Source organism: Lissotriton helveticus, chromosome 6, assembly GCF_964261635.1.
Source record: "Lissotriton helveticus chromosome 6, aLisHel1.1, whole genome shotgun sequence".
Taxonomy (NCBI): Eukaryota; Metazoa; Chordata; class Amphibia; order Caudata; family Salamandridae; genus Lissotriton; species Lissotriton helveticus.
In genome coordinates, this window is record NC_136067.1 from 437972258 (window position 1) to 437992271 (window position 20014).

The 20014-nt window shown below is 42.6% G+C and overlaps 1 protein-coding gene across 1 annotated transcript in view; it reads right to left on the reverse strand.

Annotated features, from left to right (window-relative positions):
- Nucleotides 1-20014, reverse strand: part of TPO (thyroid peroxidase) — a 1097706-nt gene that overhangs the window by 433103 nt on the left and 644589 nt on the right. Inside the window, exon 10 of the mRNA XM_078646792.1 lies at nt 2957-3127. Coding sequence (XP_078502918.1) covers nt 2957-3127 — 171 coding nt within the window. The remainder of the gene's footprint in view (nt 1-2956; nt 3128-20014) is intronic.

Below are 20014 nucleotides of genomic sequence, written 5' to 3' on the forward strand. Positions count from 1 at the left end.
AGTCCAGCACAGCAGGATTCCTGAGAACTGGTGGGAGGCCCACCCCTTTTCTCCACCACTCTGCACATGTGACTACTAGTTAAAAAAACATAGACATTCATTGAAAATACCACAGGTTACAGGGACATTATGGTTAGGAAATAGAATTTGTAAAACCTTAGAAGTTCACATAAAAAACTAAACGCTACAGAATCCTTAGCAGTTGGAAAAGAAATTGAAAAAACATTAGAAATTCACTGAAAAAGCCAAAGGTTACAGGAATATTATAGTTAGGCTCAGATTTCACTTGTTGAAAACCAGTGACATTTAGCAGTTGTAGTTATCTGAGCAAACTATAACTTATGCCCACACAATGCACTGGTTATGACCTCACATATTACATTACTCTTGACATGGTCGGTGACATCACTGATGACATCTCCAAAGGCATCACTGATGGCTTCACTGATGACATCATGCACAGAACCACTCACAAACCCACTCACTCCCCATACAACCTTTCGTATGCCTAGTTACCCACCCATACAGCCACTCACATACCCATTCACAGACCCATTCCAGTACTCATAGACCCACTCACTCGTCCATAGAGCCACTCCCACACCCACTCCCTCACTCGTACAGCTACTCACACAAACATTCACTCAACCATAAAGCTGCTCACACCACCAGTTACTCACTCATACAGCCACTCAAACCTTTAACTTTAGTCATTTGGATAAACGAATTTGAAGCATACTGTTATGAGACTGGGACAAAAAGTATGCTCGGGCACCAAAATAAAAACTGGCCCCCCATTAGCGAACCAGCTCGCTAAAAAAGTGTTCCACATGTACAAATCAGGCCAGTTTTCTGCAAGGTGTGGGAGACTGTACACCTTTGTGTGTGCTGCAGGCAATGCTTAATAACAGGGAAATCAACAGTAAAAACAGTCAAAAGTGGCCCACCTGGCTATAAAACAGGCCCACAAACGACAGAAATAATTGACCCATCGGTCAGACCAGTCTATCAGGCAGTGATTGATGCCGGTCCTTCCTGGATGAGGCAGGCTTTTGAAAAGAAATGTAAAGGCAGAGACAAACCCTAGTGTCATTACCTTTCATGAAAAAGCAATACCTTTTGATAAGCTTTTGACATCTTGAAGACTTATTAGGTTTTTATGGCGTCCAAACCAAGTTTATGAGGTCAGTAATAAAACTGTATAGCATAGCTTTTTCAGTACTAATATTGCTTGGTCAAAAGCACGAAGGAGTGAAAACATAGCAGGGGAACAGTCGGAGGGGCATATTTACGAGGTAAGTGGTGTTAGCCTCCTTGGCTTAACGCCACGCTTTGACACTTCTGAAGCGCAGGTCTACACTGTATTTACAAGAATATGATGCAGTCCTGCGTTTCCCACTGTGCTGGCGCTAATTCAGCTTCCTAGGGCCAACACAGGCTCCCTTGAACCATTGTGCAAGGGTGCCTGCATTGAGGGGAGCGATTGTTTATGGGCAGGAAGGTGTCCGTTCCTGCATATAAACAATCAGTAATGGATCTTTGTAACTTCTGTGTGTGCTGCTTAATGCAGCACAAATAAAAGGAGCAAAACTTAATTTTTTCCCAATGATTATTTATGTGCATCAAGGGACACCCCCTTGCTGCACATAAACGATCAATGGTGTTTTGCTGTTTTGAAGTGTGCTGCACAAAGCAGCACACATGGATACAGCAAAAACGAGGAGAAATAAAGCATTTCTCCTCGTTTTGCCTGTTAAAGACCAGATTTTTCCTGGCATACTAGTTACGCCATACTTGTTAATAGGGGGCAATGTTAAAATCGATGGGAGCTGCGGTAGAACGCCCACCGCAACACCCATTGCCCTCCCCGTTCATGCTAATTGTGTAGCGTAAAATGGAGCCTTATTTACAAGGCAGCGTTATGCCTCGTTAAGTGGCTTAACACTGCCTTGTAAAAAAGGCAAAGCCCCTATCGCCACCACAACATTTGAAAAAGTGACGCTGTGGTGGCGATTGGGGTGCGTAAATATTTATTTCTCTTTTTAACAAGTGTCTGGCATATACCATTAGAAGCTGTCTCATTTAATAACTGTACTAGAAGACCTCTGCCACTAAATGTATATGTGGAAGATGTAATGTTGCATTCATGCAGCGTCAAAGCAATCTTGGTTAATGGTGTCAAGTTATAGCGGTTACCGTATATGAAAATACGACTAGAACGTGTGCAGTGAGATTAAATACATAATACAGATACATGTAGGAGGGTGGAATTTTAATAAATAATTGTTAGAATATATATGAGGACATCTGTCTGATTTGGAGAATCCTACATAATGGCAGGGAGAGTTTGTGCTGAAATGTTTAGTCCCCGGTAGCACAGCTCTAAAATTGGGAAATTGCATTCTTCTTCACTTTGTAGGCACCCATTATTTAATGTTACCAATCTGCCAAATGAAGTTAAAGTGCTGACATCATATGATGGTAGGAATAATAATTAAAGGGTTCCATTGACAGCGTGACGTAGTCCAGATCGCTAGAAGCGACCTAAAAAGTGATTCATGTTTTGCTCCAGACTATATTTTTCACTGTTTCTCGTATTAAAGCAAAACTTTGCCTCTTCTTTCACTCAAGTATTACATCACTGTGACAAAAGCAAATAGCAACACACACATCTTTTTTCCGTGAACTTTGACTATGTGCCTGAAGCACTGTGAAACTAATCTCTACTACGTTTAATGTAATTCCAACCCACTCAAATGATTTTGGGAATCAATATTGGTCTTTACTCGTTAATTATTTGCGTAAAGTCTACCGTATGTTTACTTGCATTAACCTGAGCATATAAACAAAATGATATTCTGTGAGTGGTGTCACCTTATTAAATACCTGGTAATGTGGGTTGTCCATTCATTTAATTTCAAACAGTTCTAAAATGTATCAAAAGGGGAGCACCGACCTGGAAGAGCATGATCACGTCCACGCTGCAGATTCAATGATGCCAAATCCATCGAGCCATTATTGGACAGCACAAACAGCTTGTCAGTTAATTCTTCATTCATCATTTGATCTTGCTTTTGTAATTTTGCCGGTACTACCAGAAGACCTCTTAGTAAAGGATCCAATCCACCTTGAGTATTACACCAAAAGTTAGAAACACAAATTGGGTCATAATGCAAACATTCATGATTCTTGTCATCATATTTCTATGGGGAGGAAACTGATTTAGGTACACATTACTCGGGTTCTTGTTTCTTGGTTTGTCTTTAAAAAGAAATCACACACACACATCATTATTATACTGCTGAAAAAAACAATTATGTGAAGGTGATGTATGATATGGTTGCCTAATTGACAATAAAAATAGGAAATATAATGCACACATTGGAGTAAAGAAAGAACTCCAATACAGTGACATAAACCCCATATGGCCAGACTTGTCTCTATTTTTGCATAATCATTGGCATGTCTGCCTTTAACTCTGATGCCGTCTGTCCTTATCTTTCCAAGAATGTGTGAACGTGTAAAGTCATTCAGACAATGGCATCGATAAAAACTTCTGACACATCGTCAGTCTGAGGCAAGTTACTTGTTACCTCTATATCAAGGGCAGATAATAATATAAACAGTGTAGTCTGAATGGACATGTTTTTACTTCATTTCTTTATAATAATGCATCTAATACTAGCATATTGGTATGTCAGACATTCCTAGGTTATGTCAAAAATTCCAAAATTAGATAAGCTACAGTATAAAAAGGACCTCTCAGGTGACCCCTTGGCAGGAGAGGTCATTCACCCTAGGTTATCGCACAAGATACTGCCAAAAGATCTTGACAGAGACTGCCAGACTGCTGTAATGCCACAGGATCCAGTTGTGCTGGAAGCTGATAGAGAGCCAAGTCCGAGAGGAGAGGAGCTATTGAGAATGTGTAGTTTAGTTTTGAGAAAACACTCTCTCCCGGCTGCTTATAACTACAGTGTATTTCTGTAAACAGGCATGGAAATAAGGTTTAGGGTGTTGAGTTGCTAGAGAAAAGTTCACTGTAGTAGAAATTGCTGTTTTATTCTAGTTGTTCGCAACATGTATTATTGCTGTTTTAATAATATTCTGTGCTGCTATTTTACTTGTGCTAGGCAGCAGGGTGATGCAGTTCCTTCTTGCACATGCAGCACAGTATATTACACAGAGAGGCTCCTCCCCGGCCCATTCTCTGCGACCTGACTTGGACCCATCTGTAGACCAGACAGGTCTTCCTCGTGGATCGCAGATGAGACCCTAGGTTTCACTCCTCTGAGCCGTGGCTTGCAGCATCGGTTTTGGCGTTTGACTTTCACAATGGATTTTTTCCTTTTGTCTCACCAAGGGGCTGGTGACTTATTTCACTCCAAGAGGTGGTGCTCATTTTAGGCGTCTTCCCTGATGATGGTATTTGACTTACAAATAATGGATTTGTCTTTCATTTGTTGTACATTGTATATCTTGGAAGGTGTGTCTTCGATACTAATACATGTATTACGACATGTTAAATTGAAATTGATTTTGTCTGCAGAAAAAATTCTCTTGTATTAGATTTTGTATTTTGCTTAAACTCTTGAAAAAAGTAAAATGATTTCTTTGTCTACACATATGCCAGCTGCTTTTCTTTTCTACACAACAATGGTGCCTTGATGAATAAACAAAAATATTCTTAGAGATGTAAAAGGATTTACATAACAGATAGATATGTTTGCTTTTTGAAAGAAAATAACAAGTTATCTCCGTAAAAAGTGCTCTCAGCTATCCTGCTAGAGCTTTTTTCTTCTTTATACAAGGCAACAGGATGCTCCTACTGAAATAAACATTTTTAATCCTAAAGTGTCTTTTCTTAGTGCAGTACTTGTGTGTGATATTGTAAAGAACGAAATTGGGCTTTCAAACTAGCACTACAACCCTGAATCGCTGTTTAGCGATTGTTTGCAACCTCGAAAGCATGGATTCTATATCAACTAAGTATTGAGTAAAGCTATTTGAGGCTACAACAACCTACATTCAATCGCTGTTGCACTGAACTAAATTCACTCATGACACCAGTGGGAGACACTCATGGGGGACACAGGGATAGTAAATTATTAAAAAGGGTTGCCTGAAGACAGAGGACATGGTGCAGATGGCTTCTAGTGATCAGGCATAGGCAACCAACCTGCAAACAGGCCCTAAATAACAGGATTAGCACTGTGGTCTGAAGAGAAGCAAACACAGGTATATGCTGACTCCATTCGGCATGGATTGAGATATTTCTGCATGAGAATGACTGAAGGATGTTTTTCTGGATTTAGAGGAGCACTGTGTGGTGCCAACAGCATATATTCTTAGTCCTTTGAGTAACTTATATACCATATCTGTCCACAGAGAAGAATTGTTCTTGCTGGGATTACCTCAGCCATAACCTAGCCAGTAAGTAGACCCAATTTGCACATGGTAGGAGTTGGGCGTAGACTGGTTTTTGAATTTTCTTGCTGATGTAAACTATGTGAAATAAGGGTCTGTAGTTGGCAAAGTTATCAGGGTCTAGTGCAGGTTTCTTTTTTAGAATAGGAGGATCTGACCTGTATTGAGAGCTTCTAGAAAGATGGTTTAAGTGAGAGAAGTATTGACAGCAGTGAGTAGATGTGAGAGAGTTTCGCCAGAGAGGCATTGCACTTGTCTCTGAAGCGTAGGATAGGATGGTCAGGCAGTTGATGAGGTGTTTATCTTGAAGAGCATTCCGCTTCCATTGGCAGTTTTATTAACGGTGTTGCTATGGTACTTTGCTAGGTACTTTGGAGTAACAAAGTGCTGGCGTTTCAGATTTCACTTGTGTGTTTATGTGAAGCATTGGTGTTCACATGGCATTTCAGAAAAGTGTCAAAGTTGGTTAGAAGGCTCATGATAATAGACCTGAAGTTAGCAGGATGAGAGATGTGTTGAAACTTTTTGTTGTTAATGAAGAACTCTTTGAAGAATATGATGGTTTCTGTGTGAGTGTTTTAGTTGTGTGAGTGTGATTACCAGGCTTGTCAGAATGGGGTCCTGAAAGAGGCACAAATGTATATATTACCTCTTAGGTTTCAGTGGACGAGGATTCAGGCTCTGTGCCCTTACTTGCTTTAACAGGACAGAAAAACGATGCCTTGTCTTATTCTACCTTTTGATAGAGATGCTTTGGCATTTGAATGCCATGAGGACTTGACTGAAGTAGAGATAAAGCAGAAATGTTAGTCACATCATGACAAGCTTGAAGCTGGGAAATGCAGTTATGTCATTTCCCGTGGCAGGGACACTTGTAAAATATAATAATGTCACATCCTCTGGAAATGGAACACAAAGAATGAAGTCTGCTTGTCTGACTTGTTCTTGTAAGGATGGCTTTGAAGGTAAACTGTGATATTACAAATTTCATGATGAACGCTTTATGGAATTTTATCTCGGAGTAACTTTTGTTATGCTTTATGACAGCAACATGTTAAATTTATTTATGTAGTGAGATTTGAGTCCCAATTATTGAACCTGTGAAGAGAGCAACAGAGGACTCCTTTCTATGAGGATTCACTGCCTTGTCCTTACCTTCCCAAGGCTTTTCTCATAACCCATTGCCAGACCAGCCATGTGCTTCTTCTGGTGTTATATTTTTTGTATTGTCATTCCCTAATTTAATTCTCCATCTACTATTGTCAATGACATTTGGCACATTGGAAATTGTATATTCTTAGTTTGTATGTGTTATTGTTCATTCAACATTTTCTAAGCATATTTGTATCTTGATTTGAACAATAATCTTAATCTCAGTCACACTTTCACTTGTTTATATAATCCAGTTTTCAGTTCTTACCTACAGACAGCTTCAGTCAGCTGTCGGGCAATAGTACATATAATCGCAAAACACATAACTGCGGCAACTCATATGTTACATCACATTTCATTTTTGCTAATGCACATGTGGAACCTCATTAAGCACGTCAGTGTGATTGTTTTATGTTGTTTGCGAAAGACGAACCTCGTTGAGATTTTGCATTGGTTTCTTTTACTGCAATTCTGGCTTTCTGAGCCTTTGGAAAGAAGTCATCAGGAGAAAAAATTGCCAAGGCCTTTGCAGATTAACAACAAGCTGCCCTAGAAGGATAAAGCCTAATTCTTTCTTTACCCACTATTCTTAGTAAGTAATGGACCAATATTTAGGGAAATCATGTAGAAAATGCATCATTAACTTGTACATTGTCTGCCCTAATAACCACGTTTGAATATATTTTTGAGATGGTGTTAAACCTATAAACCTGTTTCCTTCTACCGGACCCAGTCTACACTGGCAAGCAACTGACCAACGTAGTCGCTTAAGGGAGCACTTGTAATCTGCTTTGCACAGCAGGCTGTTGTCAACTTCTCGGACTCCACACCCACACAGTAAATATCCACTATGAAAAACCAACATGAAACCAGCAGCCCGTTATGTAAACAAGCATAGAACATACCTCCAGATGTGCATGACATTTAAGTGAATTATGCGTTCTTCCCGCATATGTACATTACAACCTTTTCTCGACATAATTTAAACATGATAAAAGCTAGAGTTATCAAAACATGTAATTGTGTGATTGCAGTCTCACGTAGATCCGACATACAGTTTCCATAATATCCTGTGTCTACACATTTGAATATGTTTTTCCCCACACACTGCAATGCCTCTTCTGCACCAATATTACCTTAAAAGAGACTACGGGCAGATTTACAAGCCCCTTGCGCCACATTTGCGTCACTTTTAACATTGGAAAAGTGACGCAAAGGTGGCGCAAGGGGCTTGTAAATCCGCCCCTAAGTGCAAGTTTCCACTGTAATTAATGTGGCTGGCGGTTGAGTAGAATTTCTACTCAAGCGCAGAAAGAAGCATCACCCTATTGCAATGTGCGAGATACAGTTCACCCTGATTTTACAAGGCAGGACAAACACCCAGCACAAAAAATAAGTGCAAATGGTGCGATATAACCCACTCCACCACTTGCGGAACTCCGCATAGCTCCTTGGAGTTTTTGTGTCACTTCACGGAGTTCTGCACGGCGGAACTCAGCGAACTCTGCCCAGGTTTAGTAATCTCCTTCCTCTTCTTCCCAAGGCTGTTCTTGTTATTTTCATCCTTTTAATCACAATGACATTCTGTTTTATGCGCAGCTGTGCTGTGCACTGAAACTCCCCTGTTCACCCTTGTCTGCTGTTGCATTAATATTGAAGTTGGATTGCATTTCTACCTGGTAATGTTTTCTTCAGCATCATAGTGGATGCATATTTATCACTTAGCAACGCAATCCGCTTATGTTAAAGCTTTTCTAAACCATGTTACCTAGTACAGGGGCTGTATCATGATAAGCTCCTGTCTCAGCGCACAGTCGAGTTATGCACCTGCAGCGTGTGAACGCGATTCATTTAATTCAATATTTCTCCTAATTAGAGCTTATTTTTCAGAGAGTATAGACCCAGAAAAGTGAGCAAGGTTTGTCTCTCTCTGTGTCTGAGCGATGTTGTATAAAATGAACGACTAACTCAAAGAAATATTGGGTTAAATTAATAAACTTTATAGACTGCAGAAGCATAAAAAAAGATGAGGCGCTTTGCTCTACAGCCAGAGGAGCACAGCATGATACCACCCCATATGTCTGTTCTGGCGTTATTTCTACTTTTATTGTAACATTCCTTATTTTAAATCTGCCCCCACCGTTCTCACCAGCCTTTGCCTTGGTTCACCTCTCCTCTTTAGCTTCCTGGAGGGAGAGTTCTTATGTTTCATGCCTCATTTATCATTCTCCGACAGCCACTTTTATCTTGATGTGATCATTTAGCTTAATCTCTGTCCCACTTTCAGTTCTTTATTTAAACCGGTTTTCCATTGTTGTTCTTTTTCTTGTTTTATGAGGATCTGCGTGTTTTCCTCTGCTTTTCCCCATGGCAATTCTTGTTTCTCTTCACGTTGTCAGTTTTATTTATGTTTGTTACTGTGGATGGCACCGCTCCCTTTCTCTGATCTCTCCTACTGCTTGTATATTGAAGACGCCAGCTTGTATATTTACATTGGCATCAGCTCATGATTGGCCCATGATTCATAGGCACTGGGAGTAGTGATGCAGAGGTTGCTGCGAAATAACTGTGCTTGAGTTTCAAAGGTGAATAAGCAATAAAGATGCCTTAAATTTGTATTTATTTTGACACTTTTGTAGGACATTCAAAGACTGAGGCTGAATGTCAGGCTATGTCTTCTGACAAATTATGGCTTATTCTTTTGACAAGGGGATTAGTGTTTACTTTTCTTTCTCTAACTGCAGAGTTAGAACATTTTGAAAAGTTAACTATCTGACAATCTTGCTAGGGGTAGAGGGTGTCTGAAAGGAAAGGCTGAAGAATATCAGTTTTTCCTAATACACAACATTTAAATACATGTAAATAATCACTACTAATATTTTTAAATATATCAGCAGTTAGGAAAACACTAATGTAGCACATTTTTTTGTAATTCTAAAGAGTGATGGAAGCAAAGGGCCCGATTTATATTCTGTTGAACAGCCCAGTGTGATGTAATAATTTACTCAGTCGCACTGTTGGAGGGACCGCTGGTCAGAATCATATTTATAAAGCATTTCCAGGAACTGCTGTCATGGACAGAAAATAAAAAAGTAAAGCTCCCTTTGCCAAGGGAGTAATCTCCCATGACCAGTGGGAAGCATTATTAGCATTTTGCTGTCACTCATCACAGGGGTTTACTTGGCGATGACGGTAATTAAAAAAAATGCCTACATATCCACCCATCTAAATTGGGTAGGCAGATATGTAGCCATCTCTTTGACTGCCCTTATACCGTTGAGCCATGAGAGAGGTTTGGCTATGGATGTCAATCAATCAATCAGGGGAATTGTAAGTCTGCTACTCACCCGTGAGGGTCTCAAGGCACGGGGGGGGGTCGGGGAGGGTCCGCAGATCTGTTTAGCCAAAGAGCCAGTTCTTGAGGGCCTTCCTGAAGGTGTTCAGGGAGGGGCGCATCTGATGTCTGCCGGCAGTTCGTTCCAGGTCTTGGCTCCAATATGAGAGAAGTATCTTCCACCTGCTCCAGCTCTGTGGATGTGGAGAGTTTCGGCCAGTGTGAGGTTGGTAGATTGGAGGTTTCTTTTGGGTACGTGGAAGTTGATTCTGTTGTTGAGGTATTTGGGTCCATTGCTGTGTAGGCATTTGTAGATGTGAGTGAGGATTTTGAAGGTGATTATTTTCTCCATGGGGAGCCAGTGGAGTCTTTGTAGGTGTTGGCTGATGTTCGTGCCAGGAGATGCCGAGGATGAGTCTGGCAGCGATGTTCTGTATTGTCTGGAGTTTGCGTAGTAGGGGCTTGTTGATGACATCATAGAGCGTGTTTCACTTGGTCCAGTCTACTGGTGATGAGTGTGTGGGTGACTGTCTTCCTTGACTCAGGGGGGATCCATTTGAAGGACTTGCGGAGGATGCAGAGGGTGTTGAAGCAGCTGGATGTGACTGCATTGACCTGTCGGTTCATGGTGAGCGATGAGTCGAGTACGATGCCTAGTTTTTTGGCATGGTCTGAGGGGGTAGGTGGGCTTCCGAGGGCGGTCAACTACCAGGTGCTGTCCCATGCTGAAAGGGTGGTTCCAAGGACGAGGACTTCTGTCTTCTAAGCGTTGGGTTTCAGGCAGCTGTTAGTCATCCAGACTGTGACGTCTTGCATTCCCTTCTCGAAGTTGAGTTTGGCGGTGGGGGGTCTTTGGTGAGTGAGAGGATGAGCTGGGTGTTGTCGGCATAGGATAAGATGTTGAGGCCGTGTTGTTGTGCGGTGGCTGCGCGAAGGGCCATGTCGGTGTTGAAGAGGGTTGGCCTCAGTGATGACCCCTGTGGGACTCCGCAGGTGAGTTTTGTGGGATTGGAGAGGAAGGGTGGTAGTCTTATCCTTTGGCGTCTTCCAGTGAGGAATGACCAGATCCAATCCAGGGCTGTTCCTTTTATGCTGGTGTCATGTAGTCTGGCGACTAGTGTGCGGTGGGAGACGGTGTTAAAAGTGGCTGATAGGTCGAGTAGGATGAGGGCAGAGGAGTGGCCTTGGTCCAGGAGGGTGCGGATGTCGTCGTTGGCGGCAAACAGGGTGGTCTTGGTACTGTAGTTGCTTCGGAATCCAGACTGGGACGGGTCAAGGATTGCGTGCTCTTCAATGAATCGAGTCAGTTCCCTGTTGACTGTTTTCTCTGCAACTTTGGCTGTGAATGGGAGGAGCGAGAGGAGCGAGATGGGCCGGTAGTTCTTGAGGTCAGTGGAGTCAGCTGTGGGCCTCTTGAGCAGGGGCCTGACTTCGGCATGCTTCCAGTCATCTGGGAAGGTGCCTGTTTTGAAGTTGGTGTTGATGGCGCGTTGTAGTTCAGGTGCGATGGCGTCCACAGCTCTGTGGTAGATGTGAGGAGGGCAAGGGTCAGTGGGGGCCTCCGAGGGGATGCCTTTCATGGTCAAGGTAGTGTCTTCGGTTGTGATCGGAGTCCAGTTGGAGATGGTGGGCTGACTGGTGTCTCTGGAGGGCTGAGGGCTGGCTGTGGCTTTTGGTGCGTGGCTGACAAAGTTGTCGTAGAGGTTTTTGATCTTGAGGGAGAAGTAGGTCTTGGGAAAGGGTGATGTCTGTGGCTTTGCTGTGTGGGTTGGTGAATTCCTGAATGACGGTGAAGAGTTCCTGGAGTTGGTGGAGTTAGGGAGGATTTTGTTGTGTATGAAGTTTCTCTTGGTGGTTCTGATTTGCTTGTGGTAGTCCGTCATGGCGTCCTTGTAGATGGAGTAGTTTTTGGTTGTCTTGGTGTTTCCCCAGTTCTTCTCTAGGCGTCTGCAGGTGCGCCTGATGTCTTGGAGATCCCGTGGTGAACCAGGTGGCTTTTCTGGGGCGCTGTTTGTCGGGGTTGAGTAGCGAGGTGAGCTTGTCTGCACAACTGGAGATCCAAGTGTGGAGCTCTCTGGCTGCGATGTTTGCGTCGGATGCCCAGGTGTGGTTGTCTCAGGTAAGGGTGGAGTTAAGTTGTTCGTTGGTAACCTTGCTCCAGTTCCTTTGTGGTAGGCATGGGGCTGGTTTGGGTGCTTGGGTTTGTCGACGGAGAAGTGCACTCAGTGGTGGTCGGTCGATGGTGGGTGTATTGTGTGGCTGAAGTGGACGCTGTTCCCTGCCGAGAAGATGGGGTCGAGGGTATGTCCTGCTCTGTGCATCGGTGTGGTGACATGTTGTTTGAGTTTGATGTTTGTGAGGTTGTCATAAAGGATGGTGGAGTTGGGGCCACTGGGGTTGTCGAGGTGGAAGTTCAGGCCTCCAATGAGTATGTAGTTCATTGAAATGATGGCGTGAGGGGTGATGAAGTCGGTGAAGGTGGTGGCGAAGGGTGTCTCTAGACGAGGGTTCCTCCGAGTTTGCTGTTGGGGCTGGTCTAGATCTGGAGCTGCAGGTGTTCAGCAGAGGGGAAGGTTTCGCTGGAGGTGGTGAGGCAGATGGGCAATGGCGAGGCCCCCTCCCGGGTGGTTGGGGTGGTCCTTCCTCTGGATCATGTATCTGTCCGGGATGACGGTGTTGATGTCAGGGGCGGAGGAGGCATTGGTCCAGGTTTCTGTGAAGAAGGCGATGTCGGGCGAGAGAAAGTCAAGTAGGTTCCAGATTTCTATGGCGTGTTAACCATTAAGTAAGGGTGGGGCGTGACACTTGTTTGCTATGATTATTCCTTGTATGACACTTGGATTTTTCACAATCCCTATCACTTCAGTGATTTAACATCAATGGAATCCCAACTCTGAAAATTGTTCCAACACCACTGCTATGATTAAAGGCGCACTTTACCTCATTTTAATAGCATGCAATTCCAATGCTTGGTGCCTGGATATGGATGCTAAACTGCACATTCAACCTTCTTTCAATCAACTCTTAAGCTATTTCAGCAACTTCACATGCAAATATGACCATATATTCTTAATGGCAATGGAGTTACATGTTTTGATGCCCTGACCATAGAAATAGCTTCCTCCCCTACAATTCAGTTGGAATTTTAGAATGATAAGAACATTCTCAGCAATCAATTTCAGGCATTTGTATGATTGACAAGGGCTCAGTGTTTCTAGTAAATAAAGCAAATATGTTTTGTGCAACATATGATATCTTTTTCAGCTGCAATTCACCTCTGACTTTGGCATTCTCTGCTCTCTATATTTTACAAACAGAGGTTTAGAGAGCTCAACAGAAGGCATTTAAGTAATGAACACTTTCATTGACAACAGGCAAGACCACTTTGATCTATATGTGATTGATAGTTGTTGATACACCTAACATACTTGGTGTGGTCTTCACCCAACAGTTTTGCTTTTATCTCTCCTATTATCTGATGTAATCTTTGTTGGCATTAGGACTCTGTGAACTTTGCTACTGTTAACCAGTAGTAAAGTGCTTATACTTTCCTTAAAACATGGTCAAATTGGCCTACACCTGATTGGCACATTTAATTTACTTACGCATTCTTAGTATACGGTGCTACCTTTACGTTGGGTCTGTGAATTAAATGCTACTAATGGGTGTACAGCACTCAATGTGCCACCCACTAAAGTCGCCTTTTAGAACATGTCTCAGGTCTGCCATTGCAGCCTATAGTGTAGTTTTAAACTGCCAATTTTGACCTGCCAAAATAAATATTTTGCTAGGTCTAAACCTTTCTTTTTAATACATATGTCACCCCTACGGTAAGCCCCAAAGGCCCATAGGGATGGTTATTTTGTATTGAAAGAATAGGACATGTTTCCCTAAGTTTTACATGTCCTGGTAGTAAAAAATGTCTTTATTATGAATTTCACTACTGTATAACCTGTTCCTCTCATTCAATAACATTGGGTTACCTTGTTACATTTCATAAGTGCTAACGTTTGATTCGGAACAGACAGGGATGTCAAGCTTGGACTTAATTTAAAATCCACATTAATAGTAAAATCTGATTTGAAGTCACAATTCTGAAAATGCCACTTTTAGAAAGGTGACATTTTCTTGTCCCAAAGATTTGGTACCTGCTGCCAGTGCCCTGAGACACATGACTGTGAGTGGCTTTTATGTCGCCGTTATGTATGCCTCCTTGAAAAAGAAACCAAAGTGGAATATGAGTTGGCAGGATGAGCCATGCTGCCAGGATTGCTGGGGGTGTATCTCTTTCCTGTCGCATTTTAAATTCTAAGGGATTGCTGCATGCACACACAATGGACCATGCACTAGTCTTTGTCGGACCAGACTTCTTGGAGCCATGGCAGGGGAATGGAAGAATTCTCGAGAACAAGATGTGGGTGTAGTATAGGTAAACTCCTACTTCAAAGGCTGAAATGAGGTATAAATAGGGAACCCTCAGAAAACCTCTTCAGTAAAGTCCTGGTCCAGAGGAAGTCTTCAGAAGGAGTGCCTTGCTCCCCAGAGGACTACCATGCTGCCTGTAGGCCTGCCTTGCTGCTTCAAGGCCTGCCTTGCTGGGCTGCTTGAAGGTCTGCCTTCCTGCTTGAAGGAGAACTGGACCAGCTCCTTGAACCCAGGACCACCAAAAGTTACTCCAATTGCTTGTTGGCTGGCCTCCTATGTGACCTATAGTGCTGTAACAAGCTCCAGACACATTAAACACTTCACCTGGCCTTTGCTGGGGTGTGTTCTAACCCCCAAAGTGGTGTGCCAGGTCCTAGACACTTGGAAGTGTTGTTAAAGGGGCTGCTACTTCCTAACCCTAAAACTTGGGACTAAGAAAAATTGTCACCAAAAAGTACCTGGAGAATGGACAGAAGACCAGGACCTACCTCAAAGTCAATCCACCTATGACTTCCAAAACGTTGTCTAAGTCTGAAGGTAAAAATCTTCCCCGGGCTTGACAGCGACTGCCTCCACATTGACCACAACGACCTCCTTGTCATATAAAATCCAGCTTTACTCGCTCAGAAAATTTTTCTGCTTCACTGAGACATCCTTTAGCGGCTACCTGGTGACAACGACGCCTCCTCATACACAGCCTCCTGCCTTGCTCCTCTGACCTCTACCTTCTCCTGGAAGGTTTTTTAAGAAATTTCCCAAGTCCGAAAGTACACTGAGACCCGGCCCAAACCAACCCTTGTATCCGAAACGTGCTCCATTGTTGTCGACCCTCACAGTTGGTGCTTTGTCTTTTCGGTTCTAGGTTTCACACAAAAACTGTAAAACTCTTAAACAGTTCCTACTGATTTGGTTTTGTGTCATTTTATTTATTAAATGTTTTTCTATTATTCTAAATTAGTTTGGCATTTTTCTTGTGTTGTGTTTTCAATGTATCACTGTTTGTGTGCCGCATACACACTTTACACAGTGGCGCTAATTTAAGACAGCCTGCTTTTGTGCCATGCTACCAGAGGTTTAAGCACAGGGTAACTTACTGCTTTTTGTGGTTCACCATGATAGGGATTGTGGTTGTTGCTTCAGGAGGTTTTCACCCGTAAACCAAAAAAAACACTTTAATACAGTAGTTTTGTCATTTGTTTATGTGGCAAACAGTGGTAATGCAGCTCTTAATTACAGTGGAGGTTTTGCAGCTTCAAGTTAATATGTAGATATTATATTTCATTTGTATATAGCCCAGATTTTTCTCCCCATTACTGACAAGAGCAATTACATTAATTACAAAGAATTCCGTAAACTGAACAGACCACATAATTTATTCCCAAAAAATAACATATCTGGTGTTGCATTTCAGGTAGCTAGCACTTGGCCTCCACTGTATGGTTTCCAGGATTTGGACAAATATTTCAAAATCAAATGTGTCAATTTCCATTCCATTACCAGACTCAGAACAAAGATAGAACAGATGTCAGCTACTTGGTAAGGCGCAGGAACACTATATAGCTGCTTTCCAATACATTTCCCACAATTTTAAAAACAATTCCAAAGTCATGAACAGCAATTAATTGGTAAAAATATCTGCAAAAGCATTTTTTTTAGAAGTGGGTTTACCATCCTCATTGTAGGACTGTCAAAATGACTCTCTTCTCTAAAAACTATGGTCGAGTTTAATTATTGTCTGGAACAAGTCAAAATGTAGCCTTAAGAACCAGGGAGTAACCGTGTGCTGAGTTGCAAATGGTCTTCCCATCTAATGTTTGGAAGCAAAACGATAATCCACATGAGCCAAGTTAATATTAGTTTGCATGTGGGGGCGTGGCTTGACTTTGTGCAAGATGGTGCTCTTTGCTGAGCTGCTGCAAGCCCTTTGCATCTTGCTGCACCTCATGCATCTGCCAGTGACCAATTTGGGCCAGATTTCATGGGCTAGATTGGTGATGAATGCAAAAAGAACAATTGATGGACAGAATGCAAAACAATATAATACATTTACCCCAGTACAGAGATCTGAGCCTAAATCCATCGTTTTTTGCTCCCCATACCATTCCAGTTTGTGCCCAGCCAAATGCAAATCAGTCTTGACCCTGTGCCCAATGGGAACAGTCCAGCTTGAACTGCCATGCCAGGTCCTCCCCGGACTGGAGACAAGCATCCTGGGACCAGTTTCAGGGTTTCACCCATCATCAGCCAGTTTAGCTTGACTCCAGTGGCATGGAGAGAACGGGACCCACTTCTGGGCTTATCCGTTACACTTGGGGTGACAAATTCAAAAAGTACAATTTGATGGACAGAATGCAGAACAATGTCATACATTCACCCCAGTACCCAGCCATATGCAAATCAGTCTTGACCATGCGCCGAATGGGAACAGTCCAGCCCAAACTGCCAAGCCAGGTCCTCCCTGGACTGGAAAGAAGCATCCTAAGACCATTTTTGAACTGCCCTCTGGAATAGGACAGAGTGAGTGAGTCAACTGGAGTAATTGCAAGGGATACTTTTCTCATTTGCTGCCTTGCTGCTTGGTGAGGAGTGCTGTGTGGAAAGCAAGATGGCAGAGCTTTGTGGAGCCTGTGCCCACTAGCTACAGTTTCAGTCCGTCAAGGAGGGAGGAAACACCATCACAGGATTTGATGGCCTCATAACTCTCGCTGTGATGGTGCTTATAGAATGTGAGGATAGTTTCAGCCTCAGGGATGCCACGCTCAGTGTGTTGTAGTTCTATCTAGGACCCTAATTCGATATTACTGATTCATGCCTTTATGTGGTTATAATAAATATTATCCTTATGAAGGCATAAGAATCATATCCATATTTAGTAACAACCCATGCGGTCCAAATACAGCATGGCTACTCCTCTAGACTCCTAGAAAGTACAACGCGTTCTTTAAACAAACCAAGCCTCCAGCAGCCCGGGAAATCCCCCTGCTCTTGTTTTGATTTGCACAAGAACTCCTAGAGTCAGAAAGAACTGTTAGTTCTTGGTGACGTCTCATGTCCAACCTTACGTCAAACCCGGCACCTTTCAGGTATAAATATACCAACGTTGCCTTAAGCAAACACACGGTGGTTTGGAGCAGAGCGGCTATCTACTTGCCCGAGAGCCCAGCTGATGCGGAGAGCCCACGGACGCCGCTCCTCCCTTTTGACGCACTGAGAGAGACGCTGTCTTTTCTCCTGCCGAGAAATCCAGCTCCGGTGTTCTCAGCCGCCCTTGCGGGTTGTTGGGATATCGAGTCCTGAGAAAGAGATACCAGACCTCCTGCATTCTATTACCCAGGTACGGAGCTGACTAAACCCTTAAAGGGAATTCTTGATTCAGATTCTTGGCAAAACCAACTTAACTTAAACTGCTACTTATTTACTCCTTCCCACGTATTAGGCTTAGGTCAGGTACACCGGGGTAGGCGTATTTAGAAGCACCAGTTGAGTACGTTAGTCAATGTATATATGTATGTATATATTTTATCTATTTTAAAGTATCATATGGCTAAGAAACCATATCAATGCTTTTACAGTATTATTTTATAATACTCCTTTTACTGTACGCACTTTACTTTATGCTAAGTATTGCAATTGTGGCAATTCATTTCTCTTGCATGAGAAAGAAGACTGCTCAATAAATAACCCCTTTTATTGAAAACGCCCGTCTCTCTATTCTCTGCACTCTGGTGAAACTACGTATGCACGATTGACTGAGTAAAGTAGCTGTCTATTGTTTTCACACGACTCTAGAGATTCACTCTTATTCTGAGGGAGCAAAGTTGTCATGTTTTATGGTTGTCAGAAGCTAATCCCTTCTTGTCTATCCAGGGAAGTTAAACTCCTCCTTGTTTATTCGAGAAAGTTTCTAGTGACCTCTGAGCTAGCTGGCAAAACTAATTAAGTCTAATATAGTCGTTAGAGACCTAGTCGACATCAGTCCTACGTCTACACTGCTGTTTATATTATTCTAATGCGCAGAGCCTATTGGGAATATAGGAACTACACTACAAGTGCTTCTCTCCACATAACCGTTCACCGTCCACTCATATAGCATTGTGACTCATGACTCATTATTGGAGCTGCACTCTTTGACTAGCTCCAGAGCTGGCCTCCTATTTCTTGGCCTCTTAGCTGTGTTTTCCAAGACTGGCAGGTGGATGCAATATTATTCTGGCACAGCAAAGTAGTGGAGGGAACCATGTATATACTGTGTGGGGCATCTCATCCTGTCTCTCGAATGCATGGGTCGCTAACTTTTGAAGTGACCTACTTTACTGCCTACTGCCTTCGTTCACCACTGCTATCCCATTAGGTGATACAGTAGTGGTGCCTAACATAACTGTCACTTACCAGCACCTGACCACACTGGCACTTGTACTCACTACTCCCTGCATTGCAATCTTTCTGTCTGCTAACATTTTGTTAACCATACACTCACTGACCAATGGATCTGTGATCTGTTAGACATGACAGCCTTTTGACAGTCTTCCCACAAGCATATTACTTGCTTGACTACAATTATGCTATATTGTTTTTGTTGACTTTAAAACTCTGAGCACTTGCCAACCAGTGCCAAAGTGCATGTGCGTCTCCCCTAAACATGATTTGACTGACTTATCCACAATTGGCATGTTGAATTTATCTATTGGACCCTAGTAGAGTGTGCTATATATGACTAGGGCCTGTAAATCAAATGCTACTCTGTCTCAAGCACTAATTGTTCTTCCCACACAAGTAACACTTTAAAACATGTGTCAGACCTGCCACTTCAGAGCCTGTGTATGCAGGTTACATTGCCATGTTGACTTAGCATTTACAACCCGTAGCCAAACCTTAAACACACCTTTTATTACATATAAGTCACCCATAATGTAGGCCCTGGATACCCATAGGGCAGGGTGCTGTGTAATTAAATGGTAAGACATTTACTTTTAAGTTTTGCATGTATTGTTAATGAAAACCTCTACATTGATTTTTTTACTCCTTGAGGCCTACCACTTTCATAAGTAAACATGAGGAATTCCTTATTACACTTATAAACTGAAATTCCCGATTGAGAAGAATTAGCTCTATCATGTTTCATATAATTGGAATAGTAACAATAAATCCTCTTTTCTGGTAAAGCTGAATTTATCATTACTGTTTTGGAAATGTCACTTTAAGAAAGAATGCAAAAACAACAGTTGATGTACAGAATGCAGAACAATGTCAGACATTCACCCCAGTAAAGAGATCTGGGCCTAAATCCAATGTATTTTTTGAACACCATGCCATTCCAGTTTGAACCCAGCCATATGCAAATCAGTCTTGACCCTGTGCGCCATGGGAACAGTCCAGGCCGAACTGCCAAGCCAGGTCCTCCCTGCACTGGAAACAAGCATCAAAGGACTGGTTTCGGGCGTTTTAAGCCCTCATCAGCCTGGATAGCTTGATTCCAGTGGCATGGAGAGCACAGGACTCATGTCTGAGCATACCCGTACCACTCGTGGTGATAAATGCAAAAACAAAAGTTGATGGACAGAATGCAGAACAATGTCATACTTTCAACCCAGTACAGAGATCTGGGCCTAAATCCATCATTTATTTGCTCACCATGCCATTCCAGTTTGAACCCAGCTATATGCAAATCAGTCTTGA